Source organism: Rhipicephalus microplus, chromosome 3 (assembly GCF_043290135.1).
Source record: "Rhipicephalus microplus isolate Deutch F79 chromosome 3, USDA_Rmic, whole genome shotgun sequence".
NCBI lineage: Eukaryota > Metazoa > Arthropoda > Arachnida > Ixodida > Ixodidae > Rhipicephalus > Rhipicephalus microplus.
Genome location: NC_134702.1, coordinates 208,500,745 through 208,527,822, shown reverse-complemented (window position 1 = coordinate 208,527,822; position 27,078 = coordinate 208,500,745). Strand labels below are relative to the sequence as shown.

The 27,078-nt window shown below is 44.1% G+C and overlaps 1 protein-coding gene across 1 annotated transcript in view; it reads left to right on the top strand.

Moving 5' to 3' along the window:
* The first annotated feature begins 5,540 nt into the window (after positions 1-5,540).
* Positions 5,541-27,078, top strand: part of LOC119167550 (glycosyltransferase 8 domain-containing protein 1) — a 50,627-nt gene continuing 29,089 nt past the window's right edge. The window contains exons 1-4 of the mRNA XM_037419057.2: positions 5,541-5,692; positions 13,769-13,873; positions 16,803-17,089; positions 26,506-26,593. Of these exons, the coding sequence (XP_037274954.2) occupies positions 5,650-5,692; positions 13,769-13,873; positions 16,803-17,089; positions 26,506-26,593 (523 nt within the window). The 5' untranslated portion in view covers positions 5,541-5,649. The remainder of the gene's footprint in view (positions 5,693-13,768; positions 13,874-16,802; positions 17,090-26,505; positions 26,594-27,078) is intronic.

Sequence of the window (27,078 nt, the reverse complement as noted above, 5' to 3'; positions counted from 1 at the left end):
AGTTAACACGCCTGCAGAGGTCGAGCACATTCTCAATATAGCTAGTAAAGGTCTCGCCAGGCTGCTGGGCTCGGTGGCGCAGACGCTGGTCAGCGCGGAGCTTGCAGACCTCTGGTCGGCCGGACGCTTCGGTCACGAGGGTCTTAAAGGTGGACCAGCTGGCGATGGCGGTTTCGCGGTTGGTGAACCATAGCTTGGCGACGTCAGCCAAATAAAAGATAACATAGGCAAGCTTAGAGTCGTTGTCCCGTTTGTTGCTGGCACTTACGCGTTCGTACAAGTAGAGCCAGTCTTCGACGTCTTGCTCACCACTGCCGCTGAAGATTGGTGGGTCCCGCTGACGGGTAGCACCGGGGCAGGTCGACGGGGCAGCCGATGGTGTTGGATGTGCTGGGATGGGCTGGTTGGCGACTGCGTCAGTCATGTTGTACGGTGGTCTTTCGGCCAACTTGCGAGAGTGGAGCTCCAAATCTGCTTAGAGATCTCAGCACCTCCAACAAATGCGATGATGTTTATTCGAACAGAGGAGTCGCAACGAGGTTGCGACGGAAAATGGGCGAACGGCAAGTCTGGCAAAGGCGGCACAGGTTCTCGCGCAATAAGAGCACGGGGTTCTTCGTTCTCTTTTGAAGGCGCGTTAGTGCGTATGCTCCACTACACTTTGCTTATTGCACGCTTTTTTTCTATCTCGTGTTGCGTTTCACAGATGATTTTGGTTTGCTAAGCGCATCTCGCCATCCAAGAGCTGAAAGCGTTTCGGGCGGGCTAACTGCTGTCGCCGTTGAATGTAGCTGTCGAACCAGCAGCTTCATGACCTGTCGGCGTTTGAGGTCTTCGAAGATGAAGATGGTGCTACATGCATTTAGGAAGTCCCAAAACTCTCAGATACACAAGTGATGTCTAAGAGAGAGCAGGATCTGCTGCATGCAATAGCTTCCATTTGTCAAAAAAAAACAGTTCATAACCGAACTAGACGAGTACGTCAAGGCTAATGCACGGTCCCAACTCTGAAACCTGTTTTCAGAGAAAGTTTACAGAAGTTTTGCCTCCATTCTGCCCAAGTATGTTCGGCCTTGCTGTTGCACATATCTCGTGCCACATCTTCGCGACGCCTCCCAAGTACAATGGCATGTTCATTACTTTATCACGATCGTCTTGCCAACAATTTCGATTGTACGCATATTCATAAAAGTCAAGTCAAGCCTGGGAAGTCATTGATGGTGATCCACTGTAGACCTCTGGCTTAATTATTTCTCTTGGTGCTTTTGGGTATTGGTCAGTGCGTGTTCGCGTTATAACCTCGAACAGATGTTAATGCCGATATCTGTTTCCTTCCTGCAGCTTGATTACAGCTTCAAAAATATCATTACTTCTTAAAACACTTTTTTGCGTCAGTGAAACCCATATCCGCTTTCGCAAGTCTAGCTTTCCGTGGTCTGTCATCCCTATGCCACCCTGGAGTACGCGCGGTTGCCACTTCAAGTTCGTGATCACCCTTTTTTTCCAAGGTGTCCCTGAACAATCAAAACTCGTGTGAACATGTCGTACTTCCACCATTGACAAACCATACAACGCTCACGATCTTGACATCATTTTCGCGGCTCGCAGCGATGTAGACGCACATTGTCCTCCGGGAGTTCTGGCTGCTCAGGGACGTAGTACAGGATCCTGTCGGCTGCGCCAAGTTTGTAACGACACCGAGAATCACAGAGCCAACACTGTCGCCATTATTGTTTATTTCTGTTCCTCCTCTTATTCCGCCTCCAAGGACTGCACCCTTGTCTCTTCCTTTCCGTCTTCTTCCTTACATTAATGCTCTGTAGATCTCTTCCGGGATGTTTATATATGCTTTGTCGACGCCCTGATTCCAGTGTCTGCATGACTGCTGATATTTTTACTGAATCAAATGCCTTCTCTTAATCTATGAAGGCTATGTATAGTGGTTGGCTGTATTCTGAGCACTTCTATATTACCTGATTGATAATATCAGTGTGGTTTATTGTTGAGTAGCCTGTTCTAAATCCTGCTTGTTCCTTTGGTTGATTGAATTCTAATGCTGGCTTAGTTCTGATAGCAATTTGTATACGGCTGAGAGCAAGCAGAGCGGCCTGTATTTCTTCAAGTCTTTGTCAACTCCTTCCTTATGTATTAAAATAATGATTATATGTGAGGTAATAAAGCGAAAACAATGACATGACACGCTCATAGCCATTTCACTCTATTCGAGATGCGCCAAAATTAGTATTGCATGAGGTTATTGTATAGACGAACATGTATGACAGGTGGCAACGTAAATATATATGATGACACGCATGTCACGTACGCCATAACTTAAGTGTTATGATTATGATGAGCCCGTGGCTATTACACTCGCTTAAAATACACTAAAACTGGAGTTGCCTGATGTCCCTGTACGACCAAAACATGTGACTGGTGGCATTAAGACAATAATGATTTGCATGTGATGGATATCATGGTTTGCATGTCCCACTCGTAGGGAGCTCGAATTTATTTAGCGCAGTTATATACACCAAAATTGGTATCTTGTGACGTGACTGTATGATGAACATATCTGACAGGTGGTGACAGAAAAATAATTACATACATATCATACATGCTATGACACGCTCATGGTGAGCTCACTGCCGTTTCACTCACCTGATGTACACTAAAATTGGCATTGCCTGACCTAACTATATAATGAGCATCTACGAAAGGTGGTGACATAAAAATAATGCATGGCAGGTTATGAATGGCACGATCGACATGCCACGCTCTTAAGGAGCTCCTGGTCGTTTCGCTCAATTGATATACCGCAAAATCGGTGTTGCGTGACGTACCTCTATCACCGACATGCATGATAGGCGGTGACATGAAAATTTGGGGCATCTTAAGTTTCGCCTTTAAGAATTGAATGCGATAGCGATATCCTACTGGAAACTCATAGTACATACCTTTTATTGTATGGTGTTGATCGAGAAGTTTAAATTGGGGGTTACAATGTAATCGATAAAGTTGGAAGTGGCTTGTGTCAGTGAGTCTTTCGCACATGGCCGCATTTTGTGTAACGGGTAGCATGCGTTTAACCCCGAGCAATCATGCGCGTGAGCCAGGTCGCGTCAGAAAGATATTCTCTTGGAGGGTGCAAACCTTGTTGAATCGGGGCTGGTGGAGAGGGAGAAGATTGGTGTATGATGAGGGCAAGGCTGCTTTGGCTTAAGGGGTTAAAGTGCCCTATTTGCGCTAATCTGCCGACGCCCATGCGCGTTAAATGTTTTCGAACTCACTGTACGCCCAATACGCGTGCTCTACGCGCTGTAACTTGTAAGCCTTTTGTAATGGGGGGCCGGCTTTAAGCGACGAAGTCGTAATATTAATCAGGTGTTCTACTTATTCTTGGCGAATTCCCCAGAGTGGGTGTAAGTGATACATATATAGACTACTACCACCACCACCATCATCATCATCATCATCCTATGGCAATGTATGGTTGTACTACGCAATATTTCGGCGATATTACATGTTGTATTGTGAAGCTTGTACAATACATCTGTGTTTGTGAAGCTAGACAGTTATTTTTATTGCACTCTTAGCAAAACAAGTTATTTTCGCTGTATTTCGCTGTGTTAGAACAGCTGCTTGCGGCGCAAACGGTCTGGATTCGGTCCTCACTCGGAGCCGTAAATTTATTTAGTTTATTTGCGTCTTTCTCAATTTTTCACTCACGGACGAGATGGTGATTTTTAACTCACAAGCAACGGCACCGACGCTTACGCCGACGCCGGAATTTCTGCGAAATGAGCTCTTCAACACTGTCTCGTTAAAATATGAACATGCATTTCATGCATGGCATTATTTGCATGCCATAGTCACAATGAGCTCGCGGTCATTCCGCTTGCTTGAAATACACAAAAATTGGTGTTGGGCAACGTGACGGTGTGACGAAGTTATATTAAGGGTGGTGATAGGAAAATAAAGACTTGCATGACATGCATGGCAAAATTTGCGTGCCACGCTCATGGTGAGCTCACGGCCGTCTCGCTATAGGTTGGTATTCAGAAAAATTATGCTTTAGAAGAGTAGAAGTTTGGGCTAGTTGGTAATGCATACTTGGTGAAATGAAGCACAATGAAGAAGGAAAGACCGACAGGACGAGTCACTGTTGAATACTGTTGGGAGTAACGCTTTGGTCTGTCTATTCTTCTACTCTCTCGTTTATTGTGCTTCTTTCACCAATGAACAAAAAATAGTATTGAACCACGTGGTTGTATGTGGAGCATATATATAACAGGGGGTAACACGAAAATATTGACATGTGTGTCATGTGCTCCAGAATCTTACATGTATACCACTCTTTACAAGCTGCTTCACATCACATCGATTCCCCCGTGGTGCGTGAGATCTGCCGGATTTTATCATAGTAGGAGTAGATGAGCGAATACAACATATTGATAGAGTAAATGAGGGAAATTCGACTTCAAACTGCCTCTTGGACTGAAGCGATGTCAACTAGCCCTTGGAACGTGTATGTTGGATCCTCAGTGACAAGTACCTTAAGGCACCTAAGGGGAAGGGGGGGTCAGGTCGGCTTCAGGACGAGGAGTTACAACCAACCTGTCGGTAATCCACTCGTTCTAGTCATATGAATGGCATAGATATATAGTTGCACAATGTTTGAAATCTGTGTCATGTGTCAAGAAAAGCTGGAATTTTCTCATTCAAGAATCAGCATCCAAATATATAAAAATTCAGGCAGCTTTCAGAATTTGTGAGAATCAATTTCATGCCACACCATCAGCAATTAGGTAGCAGAAATCCTTATATATGCCACATATTCTTCGCTTTGAACCAAGCCTTATGAGGTGAATCGACGTCATTGCGTAAACTGTGTAGTTGTACATCGAGGCACTACCACGCACGTCTACTGCAAGGAAACGTGTTTAGATGTGAATGCGGCGCTAGTTTTGGGGCATACACGGCTTCATCGAAACAAGGTGCACGCTGCTTTGTGGTGATTTCTATATGATAAGTGGCAGCGGTCGTTGCTGTATGCCTCCGGGGATGAGCAATGGTCTCCTACAGCTTGGTGTGTTATAGGAGTACATAAGTAATGTTTATTACTTTTTTGTGGATCATTGCTGTGGATCCCGAATTAAAAGCCGATTGAAAAGCCAGTGGATATTTCGTTCGATGTCTTGGCATCAAACGAAACAATTGCTGGCTTTCAAACTTTTCACCACTTGCGAACATCACATACCGGGGCATATTTGATTTTCAGGGAGGGCTGTTAAGACAAAAATTTGTAGTAACACGCCGGATCAACGCTGGTGATGTCCTTATTGAATGTCCGCAGCTCTACACTAATGAAAACCAAAACTGAAACTTTCGCACAAACACGGCGCCTTGATTCGGGTTGACGGTGATGACAATGCTAGCCGTTTTAGGCGTGGCTCGTGTTTTGCGTCTGGCAACAAAGCCCTTTTTGTTTGTTTTTCTAAGCACGCACACCGCCGTGTTAGCTGTTAAGTGTGTGTCGCCGGTTGTGCGCGCGATGAGTTTCTCGTTGTGCAGCTAACGCGCAATGATAGCGTTGTGACACACAGCTAATGTGATTGTAATACCCGCATATTGGCGCATATTGAGTGAAACATGGCGATTCTAAAGCGCTCGCACAATACCTGCCTCGTCAAAGGTAAGTGACTTGTTCCCTACCAAGCTATTGGACGACGTATGCGTGGCGACCATCCGTGTCGAAAAAGAAATATAAAAAATGTTTGAAAATGGCGTGGGCGCATTGGCAGGCCTCAAACTTCACACATAACTATAGAGTCGGAGATGGATAATTCTGAGAGTTGCGCTCGTTGGCGAAGTGTCCTTACGAGTGTTCGCTTTGAACCCGATTACAAACAGCTGAGGGCCTGATGAAGAGATCGTTCTTTTACTGCGGTGACTGTGGTCGTTCTTGAATTAATCCAGTGCGCCGATCGGATGACGAGATCGTTCTATATTCTCACTTCTGAACAAGCTTTCAAGATGTTCCTGCGCATGGAGGTCGCGGCATCTGCCACAGTACTTGTGTTCACTGAAAGTCTCGCTGTGGTTGACAGTGCAGTGCTCTCGAGCCCTCAGTTTCTCATGGCAGCAGCGCTGAATACGTTACTTGCATACGAGAGCAATCATTTTGCATTCGTGCTCAATAAAAGGTGAAAAGACTTTGGCTTAATGCTAGCTGTTAGTGCCTGAAATGGCACCCATATTCATACCGCATGTGACTGGTAGACGCAGAAGGACGTGGGGCATATACTTATTAGTAACTTATTTGATTACGTGCAAACTGCTGTGGCTGTTCATGAAAACGGAGTTATCAACTTAGGCAATTTTGAGTTTTAATAACTGACTTAGAAGTGTGGCAGCTTGGGCCAGTTGGTATGACATGACGATAGTTATATAGCTCGAGAACAGAACGATGACACAGAGACTTCGTGTCCTTCCTGTCTCTGTGTCGTCGTTCTGTTCTCGCGCTATAACTATCGTCATGTTAATAACTGATGCGTGAATTTTCGACCGCGCTGCTCTAGTTTTGAAACTTCGATAGGACTAGTCCCACTAGGAGTGTGAGATTCGCGCGTACTGCGTGAGGTAGAGAGTACTATTTACACGGTTTCATCCACGTTAGCGCTGTTATCCTCTGGGGGAGTTCCGTCGAAGTGCTTTGTATGCTGTGCCACTTCTTGGAAAGCCTATGAAGAAAGTGGCATAATATCTGATTTTTGGTTGAAGTTATCGTGCCTGATACATCGTTTTTTTTTTTTTACTCTAAAGATTAAGTCAGAGCTTTTTCGAAGTTTGTCAGCGCCCACCTCCCTTTTTCAGTGCCTGTTATACGCCTCCTATCAACAATTATTACGAATCGGTGAGACTACCGTCAGCACAAATTAACAGTAGTTACGGTGCAGCTCTCTTGTGATGATAGCAACTACTAAGAACATCACAGCATATCCAGGGAGTGAATGATGATGATGAGTGGGGCGAAGCGTCCGTCAACCCGTCCGTAATCCCGTCCGTCCGTGCGACCGTCCGTGCGTCCATCCATGCGTCCGTCCGTCGGTCCATCCGTGAGTCCATCCATCCATCTGTCGGTCTGTCTCTTCGTGTGTCCATCCGTCCGCGCGTCTATCCGTCCGTCCGTCTGCTAGTCTGTATGTCCGTCCATTCGTGCGTCTATCCATAGCCTCCTTTAAGGAGGCTATGGTCTATCTAAAGAACACTCCAAGTGCCGCCATCTCGCATCCCCTGTGGCACATGCCCGCTCTAGAGCGGGTATGTGCCACCGGTGGTTACTTACTGCTACATACATACAAGGGATGGACAGATCCACGCCTCCCCTAAAACAAAAGAGCCAGATACCCTCCCTCTCCAGCTTTACATCCATTGACTGCCTCACCCCCTTTTTAAAATGAGTGACGTGATCCACTCCTGGCTGAGACTAAGGTTTTGTTGAAAAATGAAATATTTACAGCATAGCATATTCATTAATATAACCCTGAGCTCTTGTGCCTTGGCTTCTAACTGGTTCGGAGGGGAAATCTCTAGAAAATTTGAGTACTTCTAGGTCTGTCAGCACCTGTGAATATATATGTCTGCCAATTTGTCATTGCAAGTTTTTAGTGAAGTATTACAGAAGGGAAAATTGGAAATGTTCTTGCAGATTAACTTCACTTTATAAGGATGTGGCCATTATTTGTGCAGTATGGAGGTGAAAAGCCAGGGCTTTAGTTTGGGCTCATAGTGCAAACATTCAATCACAGCTTATTAAAATGCTAGTTGCATTATTGTAATAATAAGGAAAGAATACACTGAGCATATAAACAACACAAATATAAGTTTCTTTAGATACACCTGACTCAGTTGTGTACAGCAGTGGTCATTTTCTTTCTATCTACTTTACCTTTAATGAACCTGTTTGTTATCAAAACAGTTTTTATAGTGCAAATAAATTAGTCAATAGATCATACATCATTTGAGTTGTGTGACCATTTTTTATTGTTTTGTCTTACCAGAATTATGCAGCCTAGATTACTTTATGGAACAGTTTTGATATCACTGTCATGTGGCGACACCTCCTGCATTTCAGCTTGTACCATTTAATGGGAGGACGGCATAATGGGCAAAGGAACGGACAGGAGTTGTGGATATCCTGACATCAAGCAAAAAATGGACCTGGGCTGGTCACGTAATGTGTAGAACATACAATGTGGTGGATGATAAGAGCAACAGATTGGTTACGAATGGAATGGACAATGCAGTTAAGGAAGGGAGACAGTTGGATGGAGTGACGAAGTTAATGGTGAATTCCACTGGCAGTTCCGAAGGGGCCAAAGAACTCTGCAACGGGAGCACCCCACTCTGGCAGAAGCTAACCAAAGGGAATCTGTCAGTGAAACACAGGTGCTCCAGCTAGAGCTGATGGCAGGGAGCGCAAGCGCACATGCGCTTCCAGTGAAAGTTCAAAATGACACTCCAACGCACTATAGTCAGGTACAGCTTAAGAAGGCAGGAGAGGCCCCGCCCAGGTGACCGAAGTGCAGCAGTCAATTTGTTCCGCGACTTAAGAAATAGTCCCGCTCGAAAAATCGTGACTGCTTCTAAAACGCGTATTTGTTAGTATAAATAAAATTTGTGTATCATGATGAGTGCTTTGGTAAAACTGTAATGATGGAAATGCTACAGCACATGTCTGATTCCTAGAAAAAAATAACCCCGTGCCTTCTACAAGGCTGTGCGTCGTCTGCTATAAAGCAAGATCGACGGCACCGGGCGTGTAATTCAAAAGCAGTTGCTGGTTTCATAGTGTAAGATTTGTACGTACTTTTTGTGTGTTCGAACAATCTTTTCTTTTTTTTTTTCAATGTGCCAGGCTTTTTTTTTTTTTTTTTTGGTTGCGTACCTGCGATCTCGGGAGTTGGCACACGGCATTCCGTGTCAGAGTAATTCAAATATACGAGTTGCGAAACTGCCTTTGGAAATGCGGACACGCAGTTGGCCCAATTTATTGGAAGTTAGCTGAAATTCACGCCATCTGGGAGCGGCAACACAAAACACAAATAATGCCTTAATAGTAGGTGTGCGGATCGAAAGGTGGCACGACAATTTGCTCACTCCCGATAAGGGGGCCAATGATGTGTCCGGATCCTAATAATGGCTTTGCTTCATTACTTCGCCACGTTCGACGAGAAATGCACGAGCACAGTACACAAACACACTTGCCGCTCACTGTAGATACCACGCTTTGGCAAACTCTCCTCATCGCAACTTCACTTGTGTGCAAATAAGAGGCCATGAAACAAACACGCACGGTGTTTGTTTGCATGGTATCTCGCCGCGAGGTCCAGTTTTCAGAGTAAATGCAGCGTCAGCGATGTTTGCTGGAATCTTTCTTCGCCTGCTCACGATTCAGAACAAACACTCGCGGTACAAATTGTGTATTGTAAGCTCACAATAATATTTCCAGCATGACAGATCACCACACATAATTTGAATTCACTCTGATGAAGGAAGACGCACACAGCGAACAGGACTCTGCCCAGTTCGAAGCGAGGGGTGGCCATGTTAGGCATGTTCTCCATCGGCTGGGCCAGAGGCAAGAGTGTAGTCCGGCGCATGACGTCACCTAAAGTGCGCATCTGTTGGTGGAGGCTCGTGTACATCGGCCTTTTATGGGGAAAATCCCGCTGCCTTCTTAAGTTGTAGCTGACTATAGTAACTTTTTTTTTTTCCAAATTGCGACTTGTCTTCACAAGGTGCGCATGGAGAGTGCATTGGTAAATCATGTGGTACACCCTGGCTGGTCATGTGGTACGCCACACACTGCATGTGCGGGATGCTCACGATGGAGCTCCTCTGGATCTGCCAATCGAACAGACTTGCTACGCATGGAGCAGAGAAGGTGCTCAAAATTGGGAATTGCTCCAAACCTGCCAGTGAAAGACACCATAATAAGTCTGCAGAGATGAGATGGAACCACAGGTGCTGTGGGTAGTGCTCCAAATTTTCATTAAAAGACACCATGATAAGTTTGCAGGGGTGAAAGGGAACCAGCTTGTGCAGAACATGGTACAGTGGAGATACTGCGAGAAGCCTTCTTCCTGTAGTGGGCTAAATTAGGTTTACAAAATTCGGCACATCCCACATACCTTGGGAATCGATGTTATGTGAAAAATGCGGAGAGAAGGTGAGAGTGTTGTAATTTTTTTATTGATCAAAACATTACGAAATGTCACTAAAGATATGTTATTGTACAAATGTTGTATTCTCAGACATATATTGAACAGACACATGTTTATGTTGCGTAACAATGCCAACAGCAACATAGGTATTAGCAAGAGCAAAAGTGGTTAGCGAATATGTAGCAATTGTTCCAGCGAGGCTGGTGGCCCTGGCCACCGCTAGATAAATGAGCTTCAGTGGATGTCGCTTCACTATGATTGTCGTTAACCTGACGGGACGGCTGTATCTGTTCGTCCGTCTATCTGTTCGTCCTTCATACTAGTTTGGGACTTCAACGTCAAGCTATGTACATTAGGACTTATAGCTTTGCCCACTCGTCGTCATTCACGTCATAGAGATGCACTTTTTTTTTCTTAATGCTCTTTAATTAAAATTACTAATGTCTGTTTGCATCGTTTTGTGGTTGATATGAACTGTCAATTGCCTTCAGTTCATTGCACTCAACTACAGTTGATCTTAACACGACTGCTGTTTCAAAGGGGTACATATGTAATGTTAATAAGAAATGCTATAGCTATAACTGCATCACCAATTGACGCTTCACACACATTAGTCTACTTGAGAAGCAGTTGTGAGACCCGATATGGCTCTGTGCTAGCCACGCAGAATGACGGGGTTCAGTTCCTGCTGAGATCCTGACATTTTTTCTTTACATTTGTTGGGTCAATGGAGCTGAGAGAGAGAGAAATAAACATTTATTTAGAAAACTTTCGAGAGAGGCCCGGTGTCACCCTAAGGTGGGAGGGTTTCCTAGTCCAGGAACACTCCGACTTCGACTGCCCTCTTGGTCCTGGCGACGAGTTGTCGCTGGTCTTCCCAGCAACAACACAGCCGATGTCAGCTTTTTTTCTTAACGCTCACATGTTCAAATTACCCATACATGTTCTTGCCGTTCCTGGGTAAGGTATGTCGTGTTAGTCACCTGTGGCACATACCCTCCTACCAGTAACACATACCCACACGCAGGTACTTGCCACTGTTTGGTGATAAGTGTTTGATGATGTACCCGATGAGATTGTGACATTGTTCATGTCATGACCAGCGAGTCGTATTTTTCAAACCATCTTACCCTCTCATACGAATTTTGGTTTACTCCAAGTTAAAGAACACTAAAGAGAAACAATGAATAGTTTTAGATTGATAAACTGCACTCTCAGAACTCGTTTGACTGTCATAAGTTTATTATTAGCAGAAAAAATCAAGGTTGAAGTTGTATTCTTGAATTTCACTCCATGATCTCCGCACGTGACGTAAAAAATTCCACAATGTGCTTTTCATATTTTTGGGACATTGGCTTCAAAAATTTTCTGAAAGTTCGTATGCTAAGTTTATGGCACTCACCGGTGATGGTGTATCAATTAGAAGGTACATAGTTTATCGACTAGAAGGTACATAGCACTTAGTACACGCCTTCAAAATTTATGGCGTCACAGTGTCTTGTGCAGGAATCTTAAAGTGGCGTCTCCACCTGCAGTATACTTGTGCATTTTCTCGCTTACCAAATTTCATACCACGGTAAGATTGGTGTTTTCGGGATTGTGAAATAGTGGTTCACTAATGTGTGAAAAAGCGTTTTGCTCTTAAGTGTCTCTTTAAGGGCGTTTTCACGAGAGCACCCAGACATAGGTGGCTAGATAGACAGACAGAGACTTCAAAAATGCTTGCAACGAGGCAAAGAAATACTTTGTATTTAAAATTATGATAATGATGATTACGATTACGTTTCTAAAGCTGCCAGTAGTCACTGCACATTTATGCTTCCTTGTGCACCAACATCATGCATGAACGCAGTTACGTTTGTGCACAATAGCAGTGCATGCAGTATGTGTGCTTTAAGAAGCACGAACTGCTGGGTGAGTTGGTAATTCATCTTAACTGAGGTGCATGAAAAAATTGAAGCACAAAAGGAAGACATTTAGACGCAGCGTGCCTGCGCTGTGTCTAGGTGTCTTCCTCTTCTGCTTTAATTTTTTCGCGCACCTTAGTTAAGGTGTACTTTAAGTATATGGGTTGCCCTGTTTCTTCCATGGTACATTTAAAATTTGTTTCTTTATAGTCTTATGTTCTGCAAAACGCCAAGTCAAACGAATTTCGGACCCAGGACGGCTCTGAAAACTCAAATTCGTCATGTATAGGGCACACATGGGCTTCTGTATTTCATAGATGGGTAAAGAGAAGGGTGTGTTTGGGAGATGTGATTACATTTCGAAGAAGTGGTGAAAGGTGGACTAGGCGAGTTTTATTCCTAAAATGATTACATGCAAACCACCGGTGGCCTGAGGCGATACGTCCTGTTTGTTTTGTCTTTGGTCATATTGTTTTTGACTCGACTAAATCTAGCATATAGGCTGTCTAAAATCAGTAACTCACTCACTGACTAATGTTATCATTTTAGGCTTTGTTATAATTTTAGTGTCTTTTAGGCTGTTGGACTAGAAGCATAGCTGTCTGTGTGCTGCAACTGTGGGAAGGTTTGGGGAAATTGAGACTAATTTGTGACATATTCTGCAGTAAAGAAAGGGTTAAAGATTACGTGGAGACTAATTTGTGACATATTCTGCAGTAAAGAAAGGGTTAAAGATTACGTGTAATAAGGAAGCCATGATCTCTGCAGTTTCTGGTTCTTTTCGCCATTGTGCTTGGTTGGTCTCGCCAGTGAAGGGAAGTTCATTATTCCTCTGTCTCCAGTAACAAATTTCTCATGTAGGTCACAGCTGCCACAACGATAATGTAGGGAGAAAGGTGGCATCTTTCTGATAGTATGGTCTTGCTGCATAGCATTCGGCCTAGCCATTGCATTGGTTGAAACACGTACACATGCATTGTACCCCCCTCTTTTAGGTTGTAAAACAAGTGTACTTGGGCAACACAGGTGCCAGAATATTTGCTTGCAAGCACACCATTTCCTTTGTGAAGGCTCATGGTTTGTATTATTTTATATTAATAAATTGTTCGCCTGTGGTTATATGCAAAGAACAAAAATTATTCTGTAGTTCCACATTATCGTAAGAATAAAAACTATTTAGACAGTAATTTAGGTAATAATGGTGTCACAATATGATAGACATTAATTGACGTGTAACCACCCGGCATGCATAAACCACAAGCGAGCAGAGTTTAGAATGCATGGTGGGGGCATGTTTCTGACCTAGTATCACAGACCGAATTATAGATGGAAAAATCTCTCAAGATGTGTGAGAAACACTGAGTGCCTCATTTTCATGAATCAGTATGCTAGCATGTTCTATGGGAAAAGAAGGGCACATGAAAAGAAGCTTGCCTTAGCTTGTCTAGTAGTCCGATGTCAGGTTCTCCTCTACTGTCATTCCTTCCTCAACGTTTGTGACGCTTTCAAGCTCTGTGAGCTGTGTTGTACTGTTTCAATGTAACATGCATCTATGATTTCTGTCAGCAAGCACACTTCTGTTTGAATTTATTTCGCTTTCCCGTTTTCCCTGGAGTAATGATGTGCTCTTTGCAGGCCTCTTCGCTTCCTTGGCCGTAACATGTCTGGTCGGTCTCTACTATGGCTACCGGCTTATGGTGTCCAACGAGGCGAAGTTTTCATTTGGCCGGACTGCTGGTGGTAATGATTTTTTTTATTTTTAGCACCTTTCAGGAACAAACCTAAAAAATGCGTTTGGGAGGCATGCAGTGTTGCATTTCACAGCTTGAATCATTTTAGAAATAGTGGTTGTTTTCGCATATACTGAAGGTCTGCACTTTAAATTCCTCGATTATATTCCACTGAGGACCAAATGAAGAAAAAGAGAGAGAGACTTTTATTGTAAACACAAAGATTTTTGTCGGCATCTATAAATCACTGGCATGCCACTCTGGATAGGAATGGGGAAGCGGGTTATAAGATTTCAGTAGAGAGAGAAGAAAAGAATGATAAAATAAAAAATGCTCATCCCTCTTTGTAGGTGCACTCTGGGAACAGGGTTGGTGCGAGGTTTGGCTAATGAAAGGTGATGCAAAAAGAAATTGTATTTTAACTAAAAAATCAAGCGCTCTTGACATAATTTTTGATGAAAATCATGGTAATAACACTGTTGTCAATTTCCATGAGTGACGCGTTCTGCGTGCAAAAAACGAAAAGTTACAGTCCATCTGACTAGCGTCTCTTGCCTTCTGTAGAAAAATAGTGTTGATTATTATGATCACTTTCCGTGCTAATATTTTCGAAATCGTTTATGTCTGTACTTTTCACTCACTGTTGATTGTGCACGAGTTATAAAAGATTGAGCTTCTTTGGATATGCACCTGTATGTCTTCTTGCTATGTAATAAAAGCGTGACATGCTGGATTGTTTCATCTCACATGTGGTCTGCAATTCTGTCAGATGTGCAAATAACATTCATGGCATGGCATCATTGCAGTTCTTTGTGTAAATATTAAAATATCAGGTTTCACTGAAGAAACAAAACAAAAATATTCATGCATGTTACTGAGAAATTAAGCCCAGCATCAAGACTGCAATTAAGCCTAAAAGTTCTGTGAGCATCATGTGAAGTTTAATCTTTTTTTGCGTGCTCATGGAGGAAGGAATAAAGTGAGGAGAGCTCATTATGTCACATATGTCGCAGGAAACTTTTTCGGTTAACCATGCTACATAAAATATATTATCATTCCTTCCTGCGCAACGAACTCTTACCCCAACCACTATACATTTCCCATCGCATTGACCACCGTCACAAGGTTGGCATTAACTATTATCATACAAAATCTGCCACTCAGTCATTCTTGCCCCGTTCGTCCCGGGAATGGAACCACCTTCCCGCTGAAATTGCGGGTATCACCGATAACCGACTGTTCCGTGCTGCCTTAGCCAATATTGTATATGCAGAAATATCTGATGTTTAATCTGTGTTTGTGTGACCACATTGTTGCGATAATACTAATTTGTTTTGTCTTTCCTTTTCCTTTTTATGTACACAACGTTTTTTGTAACCATGCTACCTCATGTTATGCCTTTGTTCTGTACCACTCCCCTCTGTAATGCCTCTGGCCCTGAGGGTATAATAAATAAATAAATAAATAAATATTGTGAAGCTGGAAGTTTAGAAGATAAGACGACTCCTCCTCGCAAGGTTTGTCACGCTTTAGCAGCTCCCGTATGCGCAACTGGTGCCGGCAAGAGGAAGGCGGGCCGCGTGAGGCGATTTCAGACTCGCCGAGTGGCACTGCCACCATTATCTGAGACATGAGGTACAAAAGCGAAACTTTTGTGTTGATTAAGAACAAACATGCTCCAATACTCACTTGTGGAGTGCCTGTTTGCCATTCACAGCCTCATTAAGGCTCATATTGGGCATCTACAATAAACTTGCAGCTTTGCACTTCATGTTTAATCCACTGAATGAAAGAGAGAAATAGTGCGAATCGGCCAGATAATTGCCACGGGCAAGCTGTTTTTTTCTGTAGATATGGTAAGCTCGGAGTACAGAATGTAAAGTAACAGTGTAATGTTATCTTGCTATTTAGCCAGGAGAAGTGGCTCCGAATCCTTCTCTGCCCGTGTGGGTCATGATACGTGTGCACGAGTTTCGTTCGCAGCAGCACAGGTTGGCCGACTGTGACTATATCGAACAAAACTTGGCCAAAATTGAGGTTATCTTGTGGAAAACATAAACAACATACGTTAATTCAAACAATAAATCACCTTACTTCTTACTTTGTCAGGCACTTCTGTAATTCTTGACTCGGCAAACTCTGGGGAGCACAGTGGCCCGCATACTTCCTTCCGATAGTTGTGACCGTCGTATACAAAAACAGCTCATCGCCACCCTCGTATTACGATTCATAGGCGCTGCTGTTCTCGTCTTGGAATCGCTGAGGCACATCCTTCCATCGTTGAGGCACGCAAGAGCACAGTGCCAAAGGAAAACAGCAAAACTGCGGCGCCAACAATTTTCGGAGAAGTGGTCGCGAGCTTCGAAAACAACCGCTTTCGAGTGCAACTGATATAAACTGAACTCACAACCGTGAAGATCAGTGCTCACTGCAGGCTTCTAGCACGTTGCTTTGTCCTTGAAGTCCAACAGCTGCATACAAATGCACATTCAGAACTCCAGCCGTCTCTCGACAAGGGGGCCATAGGAGGGGTCAGGCAGACAACACAAGACAAGGACATGACCATAAAATTCCGGAACCCCTTTGCAAAAGCATGTGACTTCCGCCACGCTTTTCGCTCTGTAGTTCGGTTTGCAAAGGCCTCTTCTCAGCTTTCCTTCCTCCATGAGCGGGCTGTATAGGCAAGGCTCATGAATAAAGAAATAACAGCCTCAGAAGATGCAGTCTGTGATATGCCATGCTGGTGAAGAAAGTTGAAGGCAGTGGTGCCACTTATCTCCTTTTCTTACTCATTTTGGCAGCTTGACATGCTTTCTTTAACAAAGGTGGCTTTCTCGTTGGTGAAGGTGTGTCTGTATTTTACTTATGAAGTGCATCTCAATCTTCTTCTGTGTATTTTTAAAGACAACGATTTTCTTTGCAACTCAATGTACCATCAGGTGAACCTCTGGTCGAGTCTGATGAAGGCGGCCCGGGGGCTCCTGTACACGTGGTGTTGGTGACGTCCAATGCCGGGCTGGGAGGTGCTGTGGCGGCCATGGTGAGCATGGTGCGCCACAGTCGCCGGCCGACGTCCTCTCTGCGCTTCCACGTGGTGACGGACAATGCGACCCAGTTTCACCTACACGCCTGGATGCACCAGGCACAGCTGGCACAGTTCCAGTACGAGGTGCTCACCTTCCCTCAGGCTCAGCTTGTCGCTCCCGAGCTGGCCACCATCCTGCAGGTGAGGGACCTCAGTACGCTGAGTTTCAGAACAGTCAGTCGTGTGAGGGTATCAGCAAATCAGTTAAAAGGGATGCTAAAGTGAATAAGTTAACTTGTTTCCATTGCATACCTGCCAGGTCTCCCGATTTGCCCGGGAGATTCCCGAATTTCGACCGCTTTGTACGATTGTACGACCAAGATAGAAATCTCCCGAAAGTGCCCACGTGTTTGTCTCAAAGCGGGCTCAAGTTTGGCAACCTAGCACGAATGCACACGCGCGGAGTGCCGATTGTCATCGCTGTCGTTGAAGAGCTTGAATGTGCGTAGTCGACCAAGCGGAGCCGTCGCAACAGCGAGCAAGCCTGCCAGTACTTCCCCGAGTATGTGAATGCAGCGCCACTGCTCTGTGAGCTATGAGGCGCAAGGCAGGTGTAGTGGCGCTAGCGTCAGATTCTGCTGTATTTTCCACGCTAATGTCGCTGAGTGATAGCACTGCATGATACCGCTGGCACATTGACTTGCCGTTCTTTCTCTGAGCATTGCTTGTGTTCTTGTGTCGCAAGCTCTGTTAGGGTGGCTAGCGCTGTGCCGCGTTGCAGTCTCCAATGACACTCAGCAAAGAGCGAAAAAATATCTTCAGGTGTTCTTGAAGCAGTATACGACAGAGTTCGGTTGTGTTATCGCCTCGCGGAAAGGTGAGCACCATGCGTTCTGCACCATTTGTAAGTGCGACATCAGTATATCCCACGGCGGCAGGACTGACGTGGTTGTGCACGTTTCATCGAAAAAGCACACCAACAACGTTCAGTGCCAGGAGAAACAGCATCTAATGCAACAATTTTTCGGTAAGCAAGACGGCGACAATGATGTGATACATGCGGGAGCTTTGTTTACCGCTTTTCTGCTTGAGCACAGCATTCCGTTGAGTGTCTCCAACCACATGGGACCCTTGCTGCGGAAGATGTTTCCAAAATGCGATGTTGCGAAGCGCTACGGCTGTGCTAGAACTAAGACTACAATGATTGTCGGCGAAATGGCAGGCCATGCACAAGAGTGTGTGGTGAGTGCCTTGAAAAGACGAGTTTTTGCGGTTGCCACTGACGGCTCGAACGACAGCCAGGCACAGCTGTACCCCATCGTGGCCACCTTCTTTGCGGAAGAATCGGGCCTTATCGAGAGCAAACTGCTTACTTTAAGCACCCTGGAAGGCCCTTCAACAAGGCGCAACATCTCCAAGTTAATTATGAACAGTTTTGCGTCATTGAATGCGCCATTGTCTAATTGCATAGCTTTTTGCTGTGACAATGCCAACGTGATGATGGGTAATAAGAATGGCGTAGCGGCAGCGCTAACCGATGTCCATGAAAGCATTGTGAAAATTGGATGCTCATGTCATTTAATAAACATTGCGGCTGAAAAGGCAGCTTCTCGTCTCCCAGCGAAGGTGGACGAAGTCCTTGTGGACATTTTTTATTATTTAGAAAGAAGTGCTAAAAGAAAAAGTTCGCTTAAAGAGTTTCACGAACTGCACAATAAGGAGTTTCGCAAGATTCTAAAGCACGTTCCAACCAAATGGCTTTCGCTGGGAAAATGCCTGGAAAGGCTCCTATATCAGTGGGCACCGCTCTTGAGTTTTTTCCTTCAAGAAGTGAAAAGAGATGCCACTACAGGGTTCCAATTTCTGACCTACTACGACATTCCCAAAATGTCACCACAAACTGAAGACACTGAGCAGCACCAGTTCAGACAGAAGAAGTCTGTTGAATCTACACCTGTTCCTGTGAAAAAGTTAAGGCTACTGATGTGTACAAGACTGGATCAACTTGCATAACACGTGAGGAACGACTGTTCGTGTTCTTGAGCTGAGAGCTTAGCAAAGCTTGCTGTCTGTTTTTGAATAAAATTATTCCTGCTGTTGAGACAGTCAACTGCCGCCTACAAGCACAGGCACCCCTAATACACAAGCTACAGCCTATACTTCTAAACCTTCTTGAAGACATTCTTTCAAGGTTTGTGAGGCCAGCACTGCTAAAGTCGCACAATGACATCTGTTTGATAGACTACCACAGCAGAAATGTGCAAAAGAATGACCAAGACTTGGTAATTGGACACCAAGCTAAGTGTGTGTTGTTGAAAAGCTCAAGCCAAGTGACAAAAAGGAATTTTTTGAGGCTGTTAGAAAATACATGGTTGCTGCATGCGACTACATGCGCCTCAAATTTCCTTTTAGAAATGAGGCTTTGATCAATGCACGTGTTGCGGATATTGAAGCTATAGATAACATGTCATTTAAGGATGTCCTTTTCTTTGTTGAGCGGTTTCCAGCGTTATTGCCACAAAACGAGCAAGGGACCAGAGATCAAGCTACTAATGCACTGGAAATGGAATTTGTGAAGATGCAGTCTTTCAATATTCCTACAAATGTACTGGAAGAGGAAAGGACCGATGTGCAGTGGAGAAAAATCTCTCTACTGAAAGGCGAAGACGGACTCATGAAATTCAGTCGCATTGCTCAAGTGATGCTAGGAATCCTTTCAGTACCGCACAGCAATGCTGAATGCGAGCGGCAGTTCAACATTGTGAGAAGGACTCGAACAGAGTTTCGTGCTTCCATGTCAGACAAGACACTTGGGCAACTACTTCAGGCCAAATTTCATAGCCGCGGACCGTGTTATTCACAGGTATATTCTGAGGAGTTTTTGAAGAGGGCCAAATCTACACAACAAAAATTGGGCAGTAATTTATCTGCGAGTGACACAGCTTGGACTGTTCTTTGAGTGACAGCTTGGACTAACGTGGCGCTAAGGTTGGACTCCACGTGCAGTTTCTCCGTGCAGAAAAACATTCTTTTGGCAAAGTGTTGAAGAGGCAGCAGTGAACATTGTTATGCTCAACAGTGCTGGAAGGATTTCTCGAAAACTGCGGCTTCAGCCACGTCGAAGTTTTGATGGTGGTGACCACAGCAGGGTAGGTTGTTGGCGGTTTACAAAAACTATACCATTATTGTGCTATGATAACTTCATAACAATTAAATCTTGAGAAAAAGCGTGTGAAAAAATTCCATCCCCTGTGACCCCCCCCCCCCCTGCCCGGTTGCATCTCCCTAATGCCTGGCTGCCAACCTGGCAGGTGTGCCATTGATAATTTCTACTCTGAAACTCTAGTGACATTAATGTCACCTACATAGAGGAGAAAACGAAGCACAGTTTCATCTTTTACTCTCTCACCAAAATAATTGCATGAGACATCGCTGCTTTCAAACTTTCATATTTCGTTTTGTTTTTCACGTTTCAGCGACTTTGTCTCGACGAAATTTTCTGAAACTTGACATACAAAGTCTATGCCAACTTCAGAGGACTTTATTTTTACTGATAACAAACTATGTATAACCTAGTAGGTAGCGTCTCCGTCTGCATTCTCTTCTTGCTTATTTTCGGGCTTATCAGGTGCCTTCTTGTAACAAGCATGGAATTGTGACATGATAATTTGCAAATATGAATCATTTTTCGATTTAGTGCCCATCCAAGACGAAGGGAGATTCATGAAAGGGAGAAGTTTTTGCTGGTGCAGTGCACTATTTTATATTTTCACGAAGCTTTACTGCATCTTACAGACTTCACCAAAATTGGTTTACCATATTGAGTGTCCTTATGCTCCAAGTCCTCAATTCGCCTTCATGTTTCAGTCTACTAGCCTCCTCATTGACTCGGATGATAGGGCGACCACCCTCAAAAGGTGGTTGCTCTATCACTGAGTGCTTGATTTTCGAACCACAGTGAGTTAATCAACTAGGTAACTGCGATTCTTTGGCGTTCATCTGGATGTTATCCTAGCTCCATGCTGTGAATCAGGTAGATGGTAATCTTTCTCTTTAATGTGAGCATTATGCAGTATAACGTGGTTACAACAGATCCGCTTACAACAGACATTCGGTTACATCATACCGATTGGTGGCGTTATGCTGACCTCCCTATTAGTTCCATTGGTAGAACTTCATTTACTACGGATTCTGGTACAGTGGATATTCAGATATAATTGTCTAAAATGTGAGGCCTGCAATGTGGTCAGGACTTCTGTACAGCAGACTTTTTTGCCATGGGCATCCTAAGTTCTCTAACTTCTGACTTGAAGCACCGCGTGGCATACTTTCGTAGCGGGAATAGGACCGTGGATATTTGTGTACCGATTTAAGAATGAAGGCTGCCCATATCTGGCCTGTTAATTATTAATTACGCCAAGCATCGGCGACGAAAAATCAGTGCGCAGTGTGCTTGGTTTTGCGTGTTGGGACGCTGATGCACGATATTGCTGGCAGCTGCCACTGCTGTTTCGAGTGGTCGGTGCTTGGAGAGCATGGCCAAGGTCCGCTACCGATGCGCGAAATTCATGGTTTTAATGAGCCAGCGGCCTATGTGATTTGTTGCTTGCTACAAAACACATTACGGCCTCTTCACGTTCGCATATCCGCCAGCGCGACGGTCTTGCCCATCAAGCGTGGGGTGGAGTCAGGCCTAGCCACAACTTCGAGCAGAAAGTGCGGCTGCAATGTGCATGGCCGTGGTGTTCAATGTTTCAAAGTACGATATGCTCGATCGCGAGCACAAAGATCTGTCCCGTGGTGGTCTTCGTCGCTAGGTCCGAAGCGCTGATATGTAGAACGTTCACACCAAGCGATCAACGCTATGACAATCGGTTCGAGACGCACGCGTGCGATGTTTGCGACGAGTGATCTGAAGCTGAACTTCCGCTTGTAGCTGCCTTAACTCAGGAAAACAAAACTAGCGCAAAAATGTCACTAAGTAGTACAATTTTAGACAGCTGCGGGCGCGTGACGCACAAGAAGCAGACGCCGCTATCCCCGAGGCGTATCTGGAACGGGAATCGCACCAGAGAGGCTTACTAGAGCAACACGGCAGAAGCAGCCATTCGGAATCTGCCGAATGAATTTCAAATATCTGCTTTTCAAACACTGAATGCTCTTTACAAAATACTCCTACGACGAGCCCCAAGTGGTGGCGGGCAGTTGGGCCGTCACAAAGCTATAAATTGTTGAAAAACGGCTTTTTTTTTTTGCCTCCACGATGATTTTCACCACCTCGGCGATCCTAAGAAACTTTTTACAGCATTTCTACGAGATAGAAAAAAAGCTACAGACACTGAAGAATGATTTTCAAGAAAAACAACTTTTTTATGCCCCATTAAGAATAAGTTCGACATGACTCTTGCTTATCTTTGGTTATAACATACCTATTCAGTCTTTCCGTAAAAGTCTGTGGTAACATTACTTAAATTTTATGTACTCATTTTACAGCAGACCAAAATCCTCTTCACAATGGAGGTCTGCTGTTATGAGGTTATATTGTACAAACATTTTTAAGTGACCTTCAACACAATTTTATTTTGGCCAAATAAGTTTGTGAATGAGTTGTGTGCACTACTCAAACAATGTAATCCAAAAATTCAGGATTTGTAGATGTATTATTTGGAATAAACGTTTAAAATCGCACTGAAGCAACCAATGTAAACACCACTTGTTAACAGATTCCGGTTATAACATATCTATTCAGTCTTTCCGTAAAAGTCTGTTGTAACATTACTTGGATTTTGTGTACTCCTTTTACAGCAGACCAAAATCCTCTTCACAATGTAGGTCTGTTGTTATGAGGTTACCTATATTGTACAAACATTTTTAAGTGACCTTCAACACAATTTTGTTTTGGCCAAATAAGTTTGTGAATGAGTTGTGTACACTACTCAAACAGTGTAATCCAAAATTGCAGGATATGTAGATGTATTATTGGAATAAACCTTTAAAATCGCACTGGAGCAACCAATGTAAACCCTACTTGTTAACAGATTCGATGAAGTTTCGAGAACATTGCCTCCGAAATATTGCGTGCAGTGTCTGCACCAAGTGCAGTTTGTAAGGTTTGTTTTCAGGCATGAAAGCAATCTTGAGCATACTATCAGGTTCTGTGTCATGTCTGGCAAGAAATACAGTTAAACCTGCTTATAACAAACCTCCACATAACAAATTTCTCAATATAACGAAGTTTTTTTATTTCCCTCTGTTGCTCCATAGAAGCACATGTATTTGCGACCTCTATGTAACAAAGTAACAGCGGGAGACAACCTGGATATAACGAATTTTTTCCACAGACAATCTAGGAATTTCATCCCGGATTTTGGCATTTTAATACGAGCATGCATTTTCTGCGGATTCCCCGCCAAGGCACCCCCAGAAGATGCATGCTCGTACGAAAACGCCTATTGCGCACAGCGCACTAGGCCAAAGCGAGGCGGGCAGGCGGGCCTGCGCCCCACGAGCCGGCGTTGTCGCCACTCTTGCTGCTGCAGGAGCATGTATCGAATGCCCCCACCACCCCCCTCCCCCCACCTACAAATCAAAAAGAAAATACCATTGTGTTGCCAGCGCCACGGTTTCAGTTAGCATCGCATATGTGGAGCCACCCTGCTTGTGGCGGGCTTTTTACTGAAGAGTTTTCGCACAGTATTCGTGTTTTTGTCCATGTCGTTTGCTCTGTTTTCGATGTCCTGCGCGCTCATGCGTGGTTCCTCTGCGCATGCATGGTGTGGCCCTCGATGACGTTCAGCTTTGCTTTTTTTTTTAATGTGGACAACTGTGTCGTCATCATCGAGGGATGTCAGATTAGGAGCGGATGAAAACTCTCCGAGATAACGGTGACGACTGATCTTCAAAGGTCGATGCATCATGCGCTTCCTTCTTGCGCCGTGACGCGACTTCGCTGGCTCATAGCTTTGTTGATTAGTCAATTGGTTGTGGCAACAACAGGGCGGCACGTTGAATGCAATGCAATGGACATGATAGCGAAAAATTTTAATCCTATATGAAGTAAGGCTGGCAGCGAACTCTTTTGGATCTGATATCACAGAACTCCTACAAAACGCTGGTGTGAGCAAATATGGCCACTCCAGGGAGAAGTGCTCTTTTCACACAGTCCCTTCACATTGAAAACGCACAGCTGATACTTGTTGAGATAGCAGCACTCGAGCCAGCAATTGCAACCGCCCATAAAATCACAGTTCGTTGTTGCTGCTTGTAGCGTCATCATCATCGCCATTCATCATCATTACAGCTCATGCATAGCTCGAGCTGCACGAGAACAGAACAAGTTCACGCGCCTGGCATGTTGGACGCTGGCAGCCGCCACGGCTCCGCTTCAGTCCTGGAATGAAGTGACGAGATCGGCACGGCCCTGTCAGCCGCCTTCATGACGTCGTCTCACGTCTCTCCTCTCTACCCGCTCGCTACACTGCTCGAGTGAGCCCCCCCCCCCCTCCCCCGTCTTTTCATGCTCATTCAAGACGGATGGCGTCCTTTCTGTTTGGGCATTCGATGGCAGTTCTAACACGCAAGGGATGTTATCTTATGCGCCTTCCAGGCGATAGAGAGGGGCTGGTTCATTTCATCTGAGCTTTAGCAGAGCTCACGCGCTTTTGCCCGCTTGAGAAAGTTACGATTCGCGGGGGCACGTCATCAATTTAGACTTGTTACGAAACACGGGGGCCACAGCAAAGATCTACCAAGAGTATCCATACAATTGCTAACGCAATAATAAGGCAGTTTTTTATTGCTAAGTAACTGTTTTAGGTTAGCTCCGTCTTCAATCCCACCTTTTGTTTGATTTATGTGTTCATTCTCCTAATTTTTGTACCAAACCTCGATATAACGAAATCCTTTTTATAATGAATTTTTTCAAGAAGTTATCAATTTCGTTTACTGTTGGCAAGATGCTGTTCACTTCTGCTAGCTATAAAGTTGTGAACTATCTTCTTTGCATGGCTCGTTAGTTTTCTTTAATTGTTCTTTGTATTTGTGTTTTCTCTTGTAACTGTTTTAAAGCTGCGTTGCATGTACTAGGAACTTCGGGATACAGCAAACGGATGGTATGTCATGCTCAGGTTCGTTATGCAGTGAAATCTGGATACAACGAATATCAAGGGACGGCTAAATATCATTCATTATTTTGAAATGTCGTCGCAGTGAACGTATTAAAAATTTCCACAAGAATTATAAACATAAACACGTAAGTTGCCTACTGGTGTTGTGTATACGTTTGCAGCTGTATTGTGCTGGTTAAATTAACATGAAAAAACAAACACGAAATGTTATGCAATAAGTCTGCATTTACTTGAGAAAAGGGTCAACCTCTCCTGACATGTATAACTCAGCTGCTGAATGACAAACTATTAATCGTGCGCATCCTTCTTACACGCTGCGTAGCCTAAGCTTTAAATACCGATTCCTAACGATCATTTAGGCACACTGTTGTAACGTCACCTTCCTTCTCACAACAAATGATATGGATGTTCTCGGTCGTCACCTAAGCTTACATGCATGCTTCGTCATCACGCTGTGCGTAGCGTTTGAGCCTTAGTGAAGCACGCTTGAGTAATCATCGGCGGCTTCATCCCGCTGGTCACTTGTGTTTCATTTTTCACTGTCATAGCGTTCCTTTTGTGCTGCTTCTGGATCTCATCTTGAACGTTCAATTGCCAAGTCTAAACTCTACAAAAGAGCTGTGGAACAAGAGCGCAAGTGATGCTGTCTGACAAAAACAAAGGCAACCGAGCGAAACCCGACGTGAGAAACAAGTACGAGGCAAATGTGATGGCGATAAGGCTAACGCACATTTCAATAGGGCGGGCAGATAGAACTGCATGGGCTCTCATGATAATGATAGTGGCACTTATAAAGCTGGGCATTATTTCTTCAGCCGCGACTCGCGAGGAATTTTTCAAGAGTCGCTTTTCGTTATATAGAAGTGTTGGGGCATAAAGGCGATGAAATTTGATTCGTTATTCTGAAACATTCAATATTCTGAAATTGGTGGTAGTGAAATATTTTTACATTATACGAATAGAGATTTGGAGGGGTATTTTCGAAAAATTTGTTAATGCGAAAAAATCATCATTCTTTCAATATAATGAGATATAACTGTAAGGGGGCTTGACTGTAATTTTGACCTAAAAAAGCACAAAAACATACATGTTCTTTTTCGTAACACACTGCAGCTGAAATGTATATGCTGTGGCTCTAGGCAGACTTGAATAATTACAATGTGGGGACTACGAGCAATGTAGTAAAAATATTTCAAAACATCTTATAGTGAGCTAGATACAGGCTTCCTCCTTATTACTATATTTTAATTTTAGTACTCCTTTTCATCATTTTAGATGAGTTAACTGCCATTAGGGCACTAAAATTTGTAATTCTTGTGACAGCATAAAACTAGTAGTGCAACCCATCATGCTTTGCTAGTGGTCGGTGCACAGCGAAACAGGCAACGGTTATAAATCTCTCTAAATAATCCAAGCATACAGATGTCTTCGATTCTCATCAGATGCTTTGACTTGGTTCTTCAAGTGCCGTCATTTCGAACTGCTTTTCAGCTGCCGTACGCCAAGCTCTACCTTGGCCGACTACTGCCTGCTCTGAGGGGACCTGTTGTTGTGCTAGACGATGACGTCATCGTGCAAGGTACGCTGATTCCTTGCATTCTATTGTATTTACTGGCACATTTGTTTCTTTCATTGTTGTCAAATGTCACCGCGTGATCCTATAATTTGCGGCTTTTGCGGAAGCACTTAGTAGGGCCCTAGCTGCCCAGGAAACGTTTTTGTGCCGTATTTTCCAATAAGTAACCCGCCCTGCACACAGCCTGCATCCCCAACTACAAACCACAGAAAAACATTGAAAAAAAAGACCCCCACGTATTGCCCTGAAGCATTTTTCCTTCCATTTCTGTGAACAATTTTTGTGGAGCCGGCTTGAGTACCAAAATTTGTTTACAACCCACATTGCACCTTTTGCTCAGAATTGTTTGTACATTTTGTGCACGTAATATGCGAGAAGATACTACACTTGTGTGAATCTTGCAGTGATATGCATTTGGTGCAATGAATGAAAAGATCTCCAGCTCTGCGAGTGAGTATCTTTGTGTGGGTTTAAAGTAGAAAGTAGAG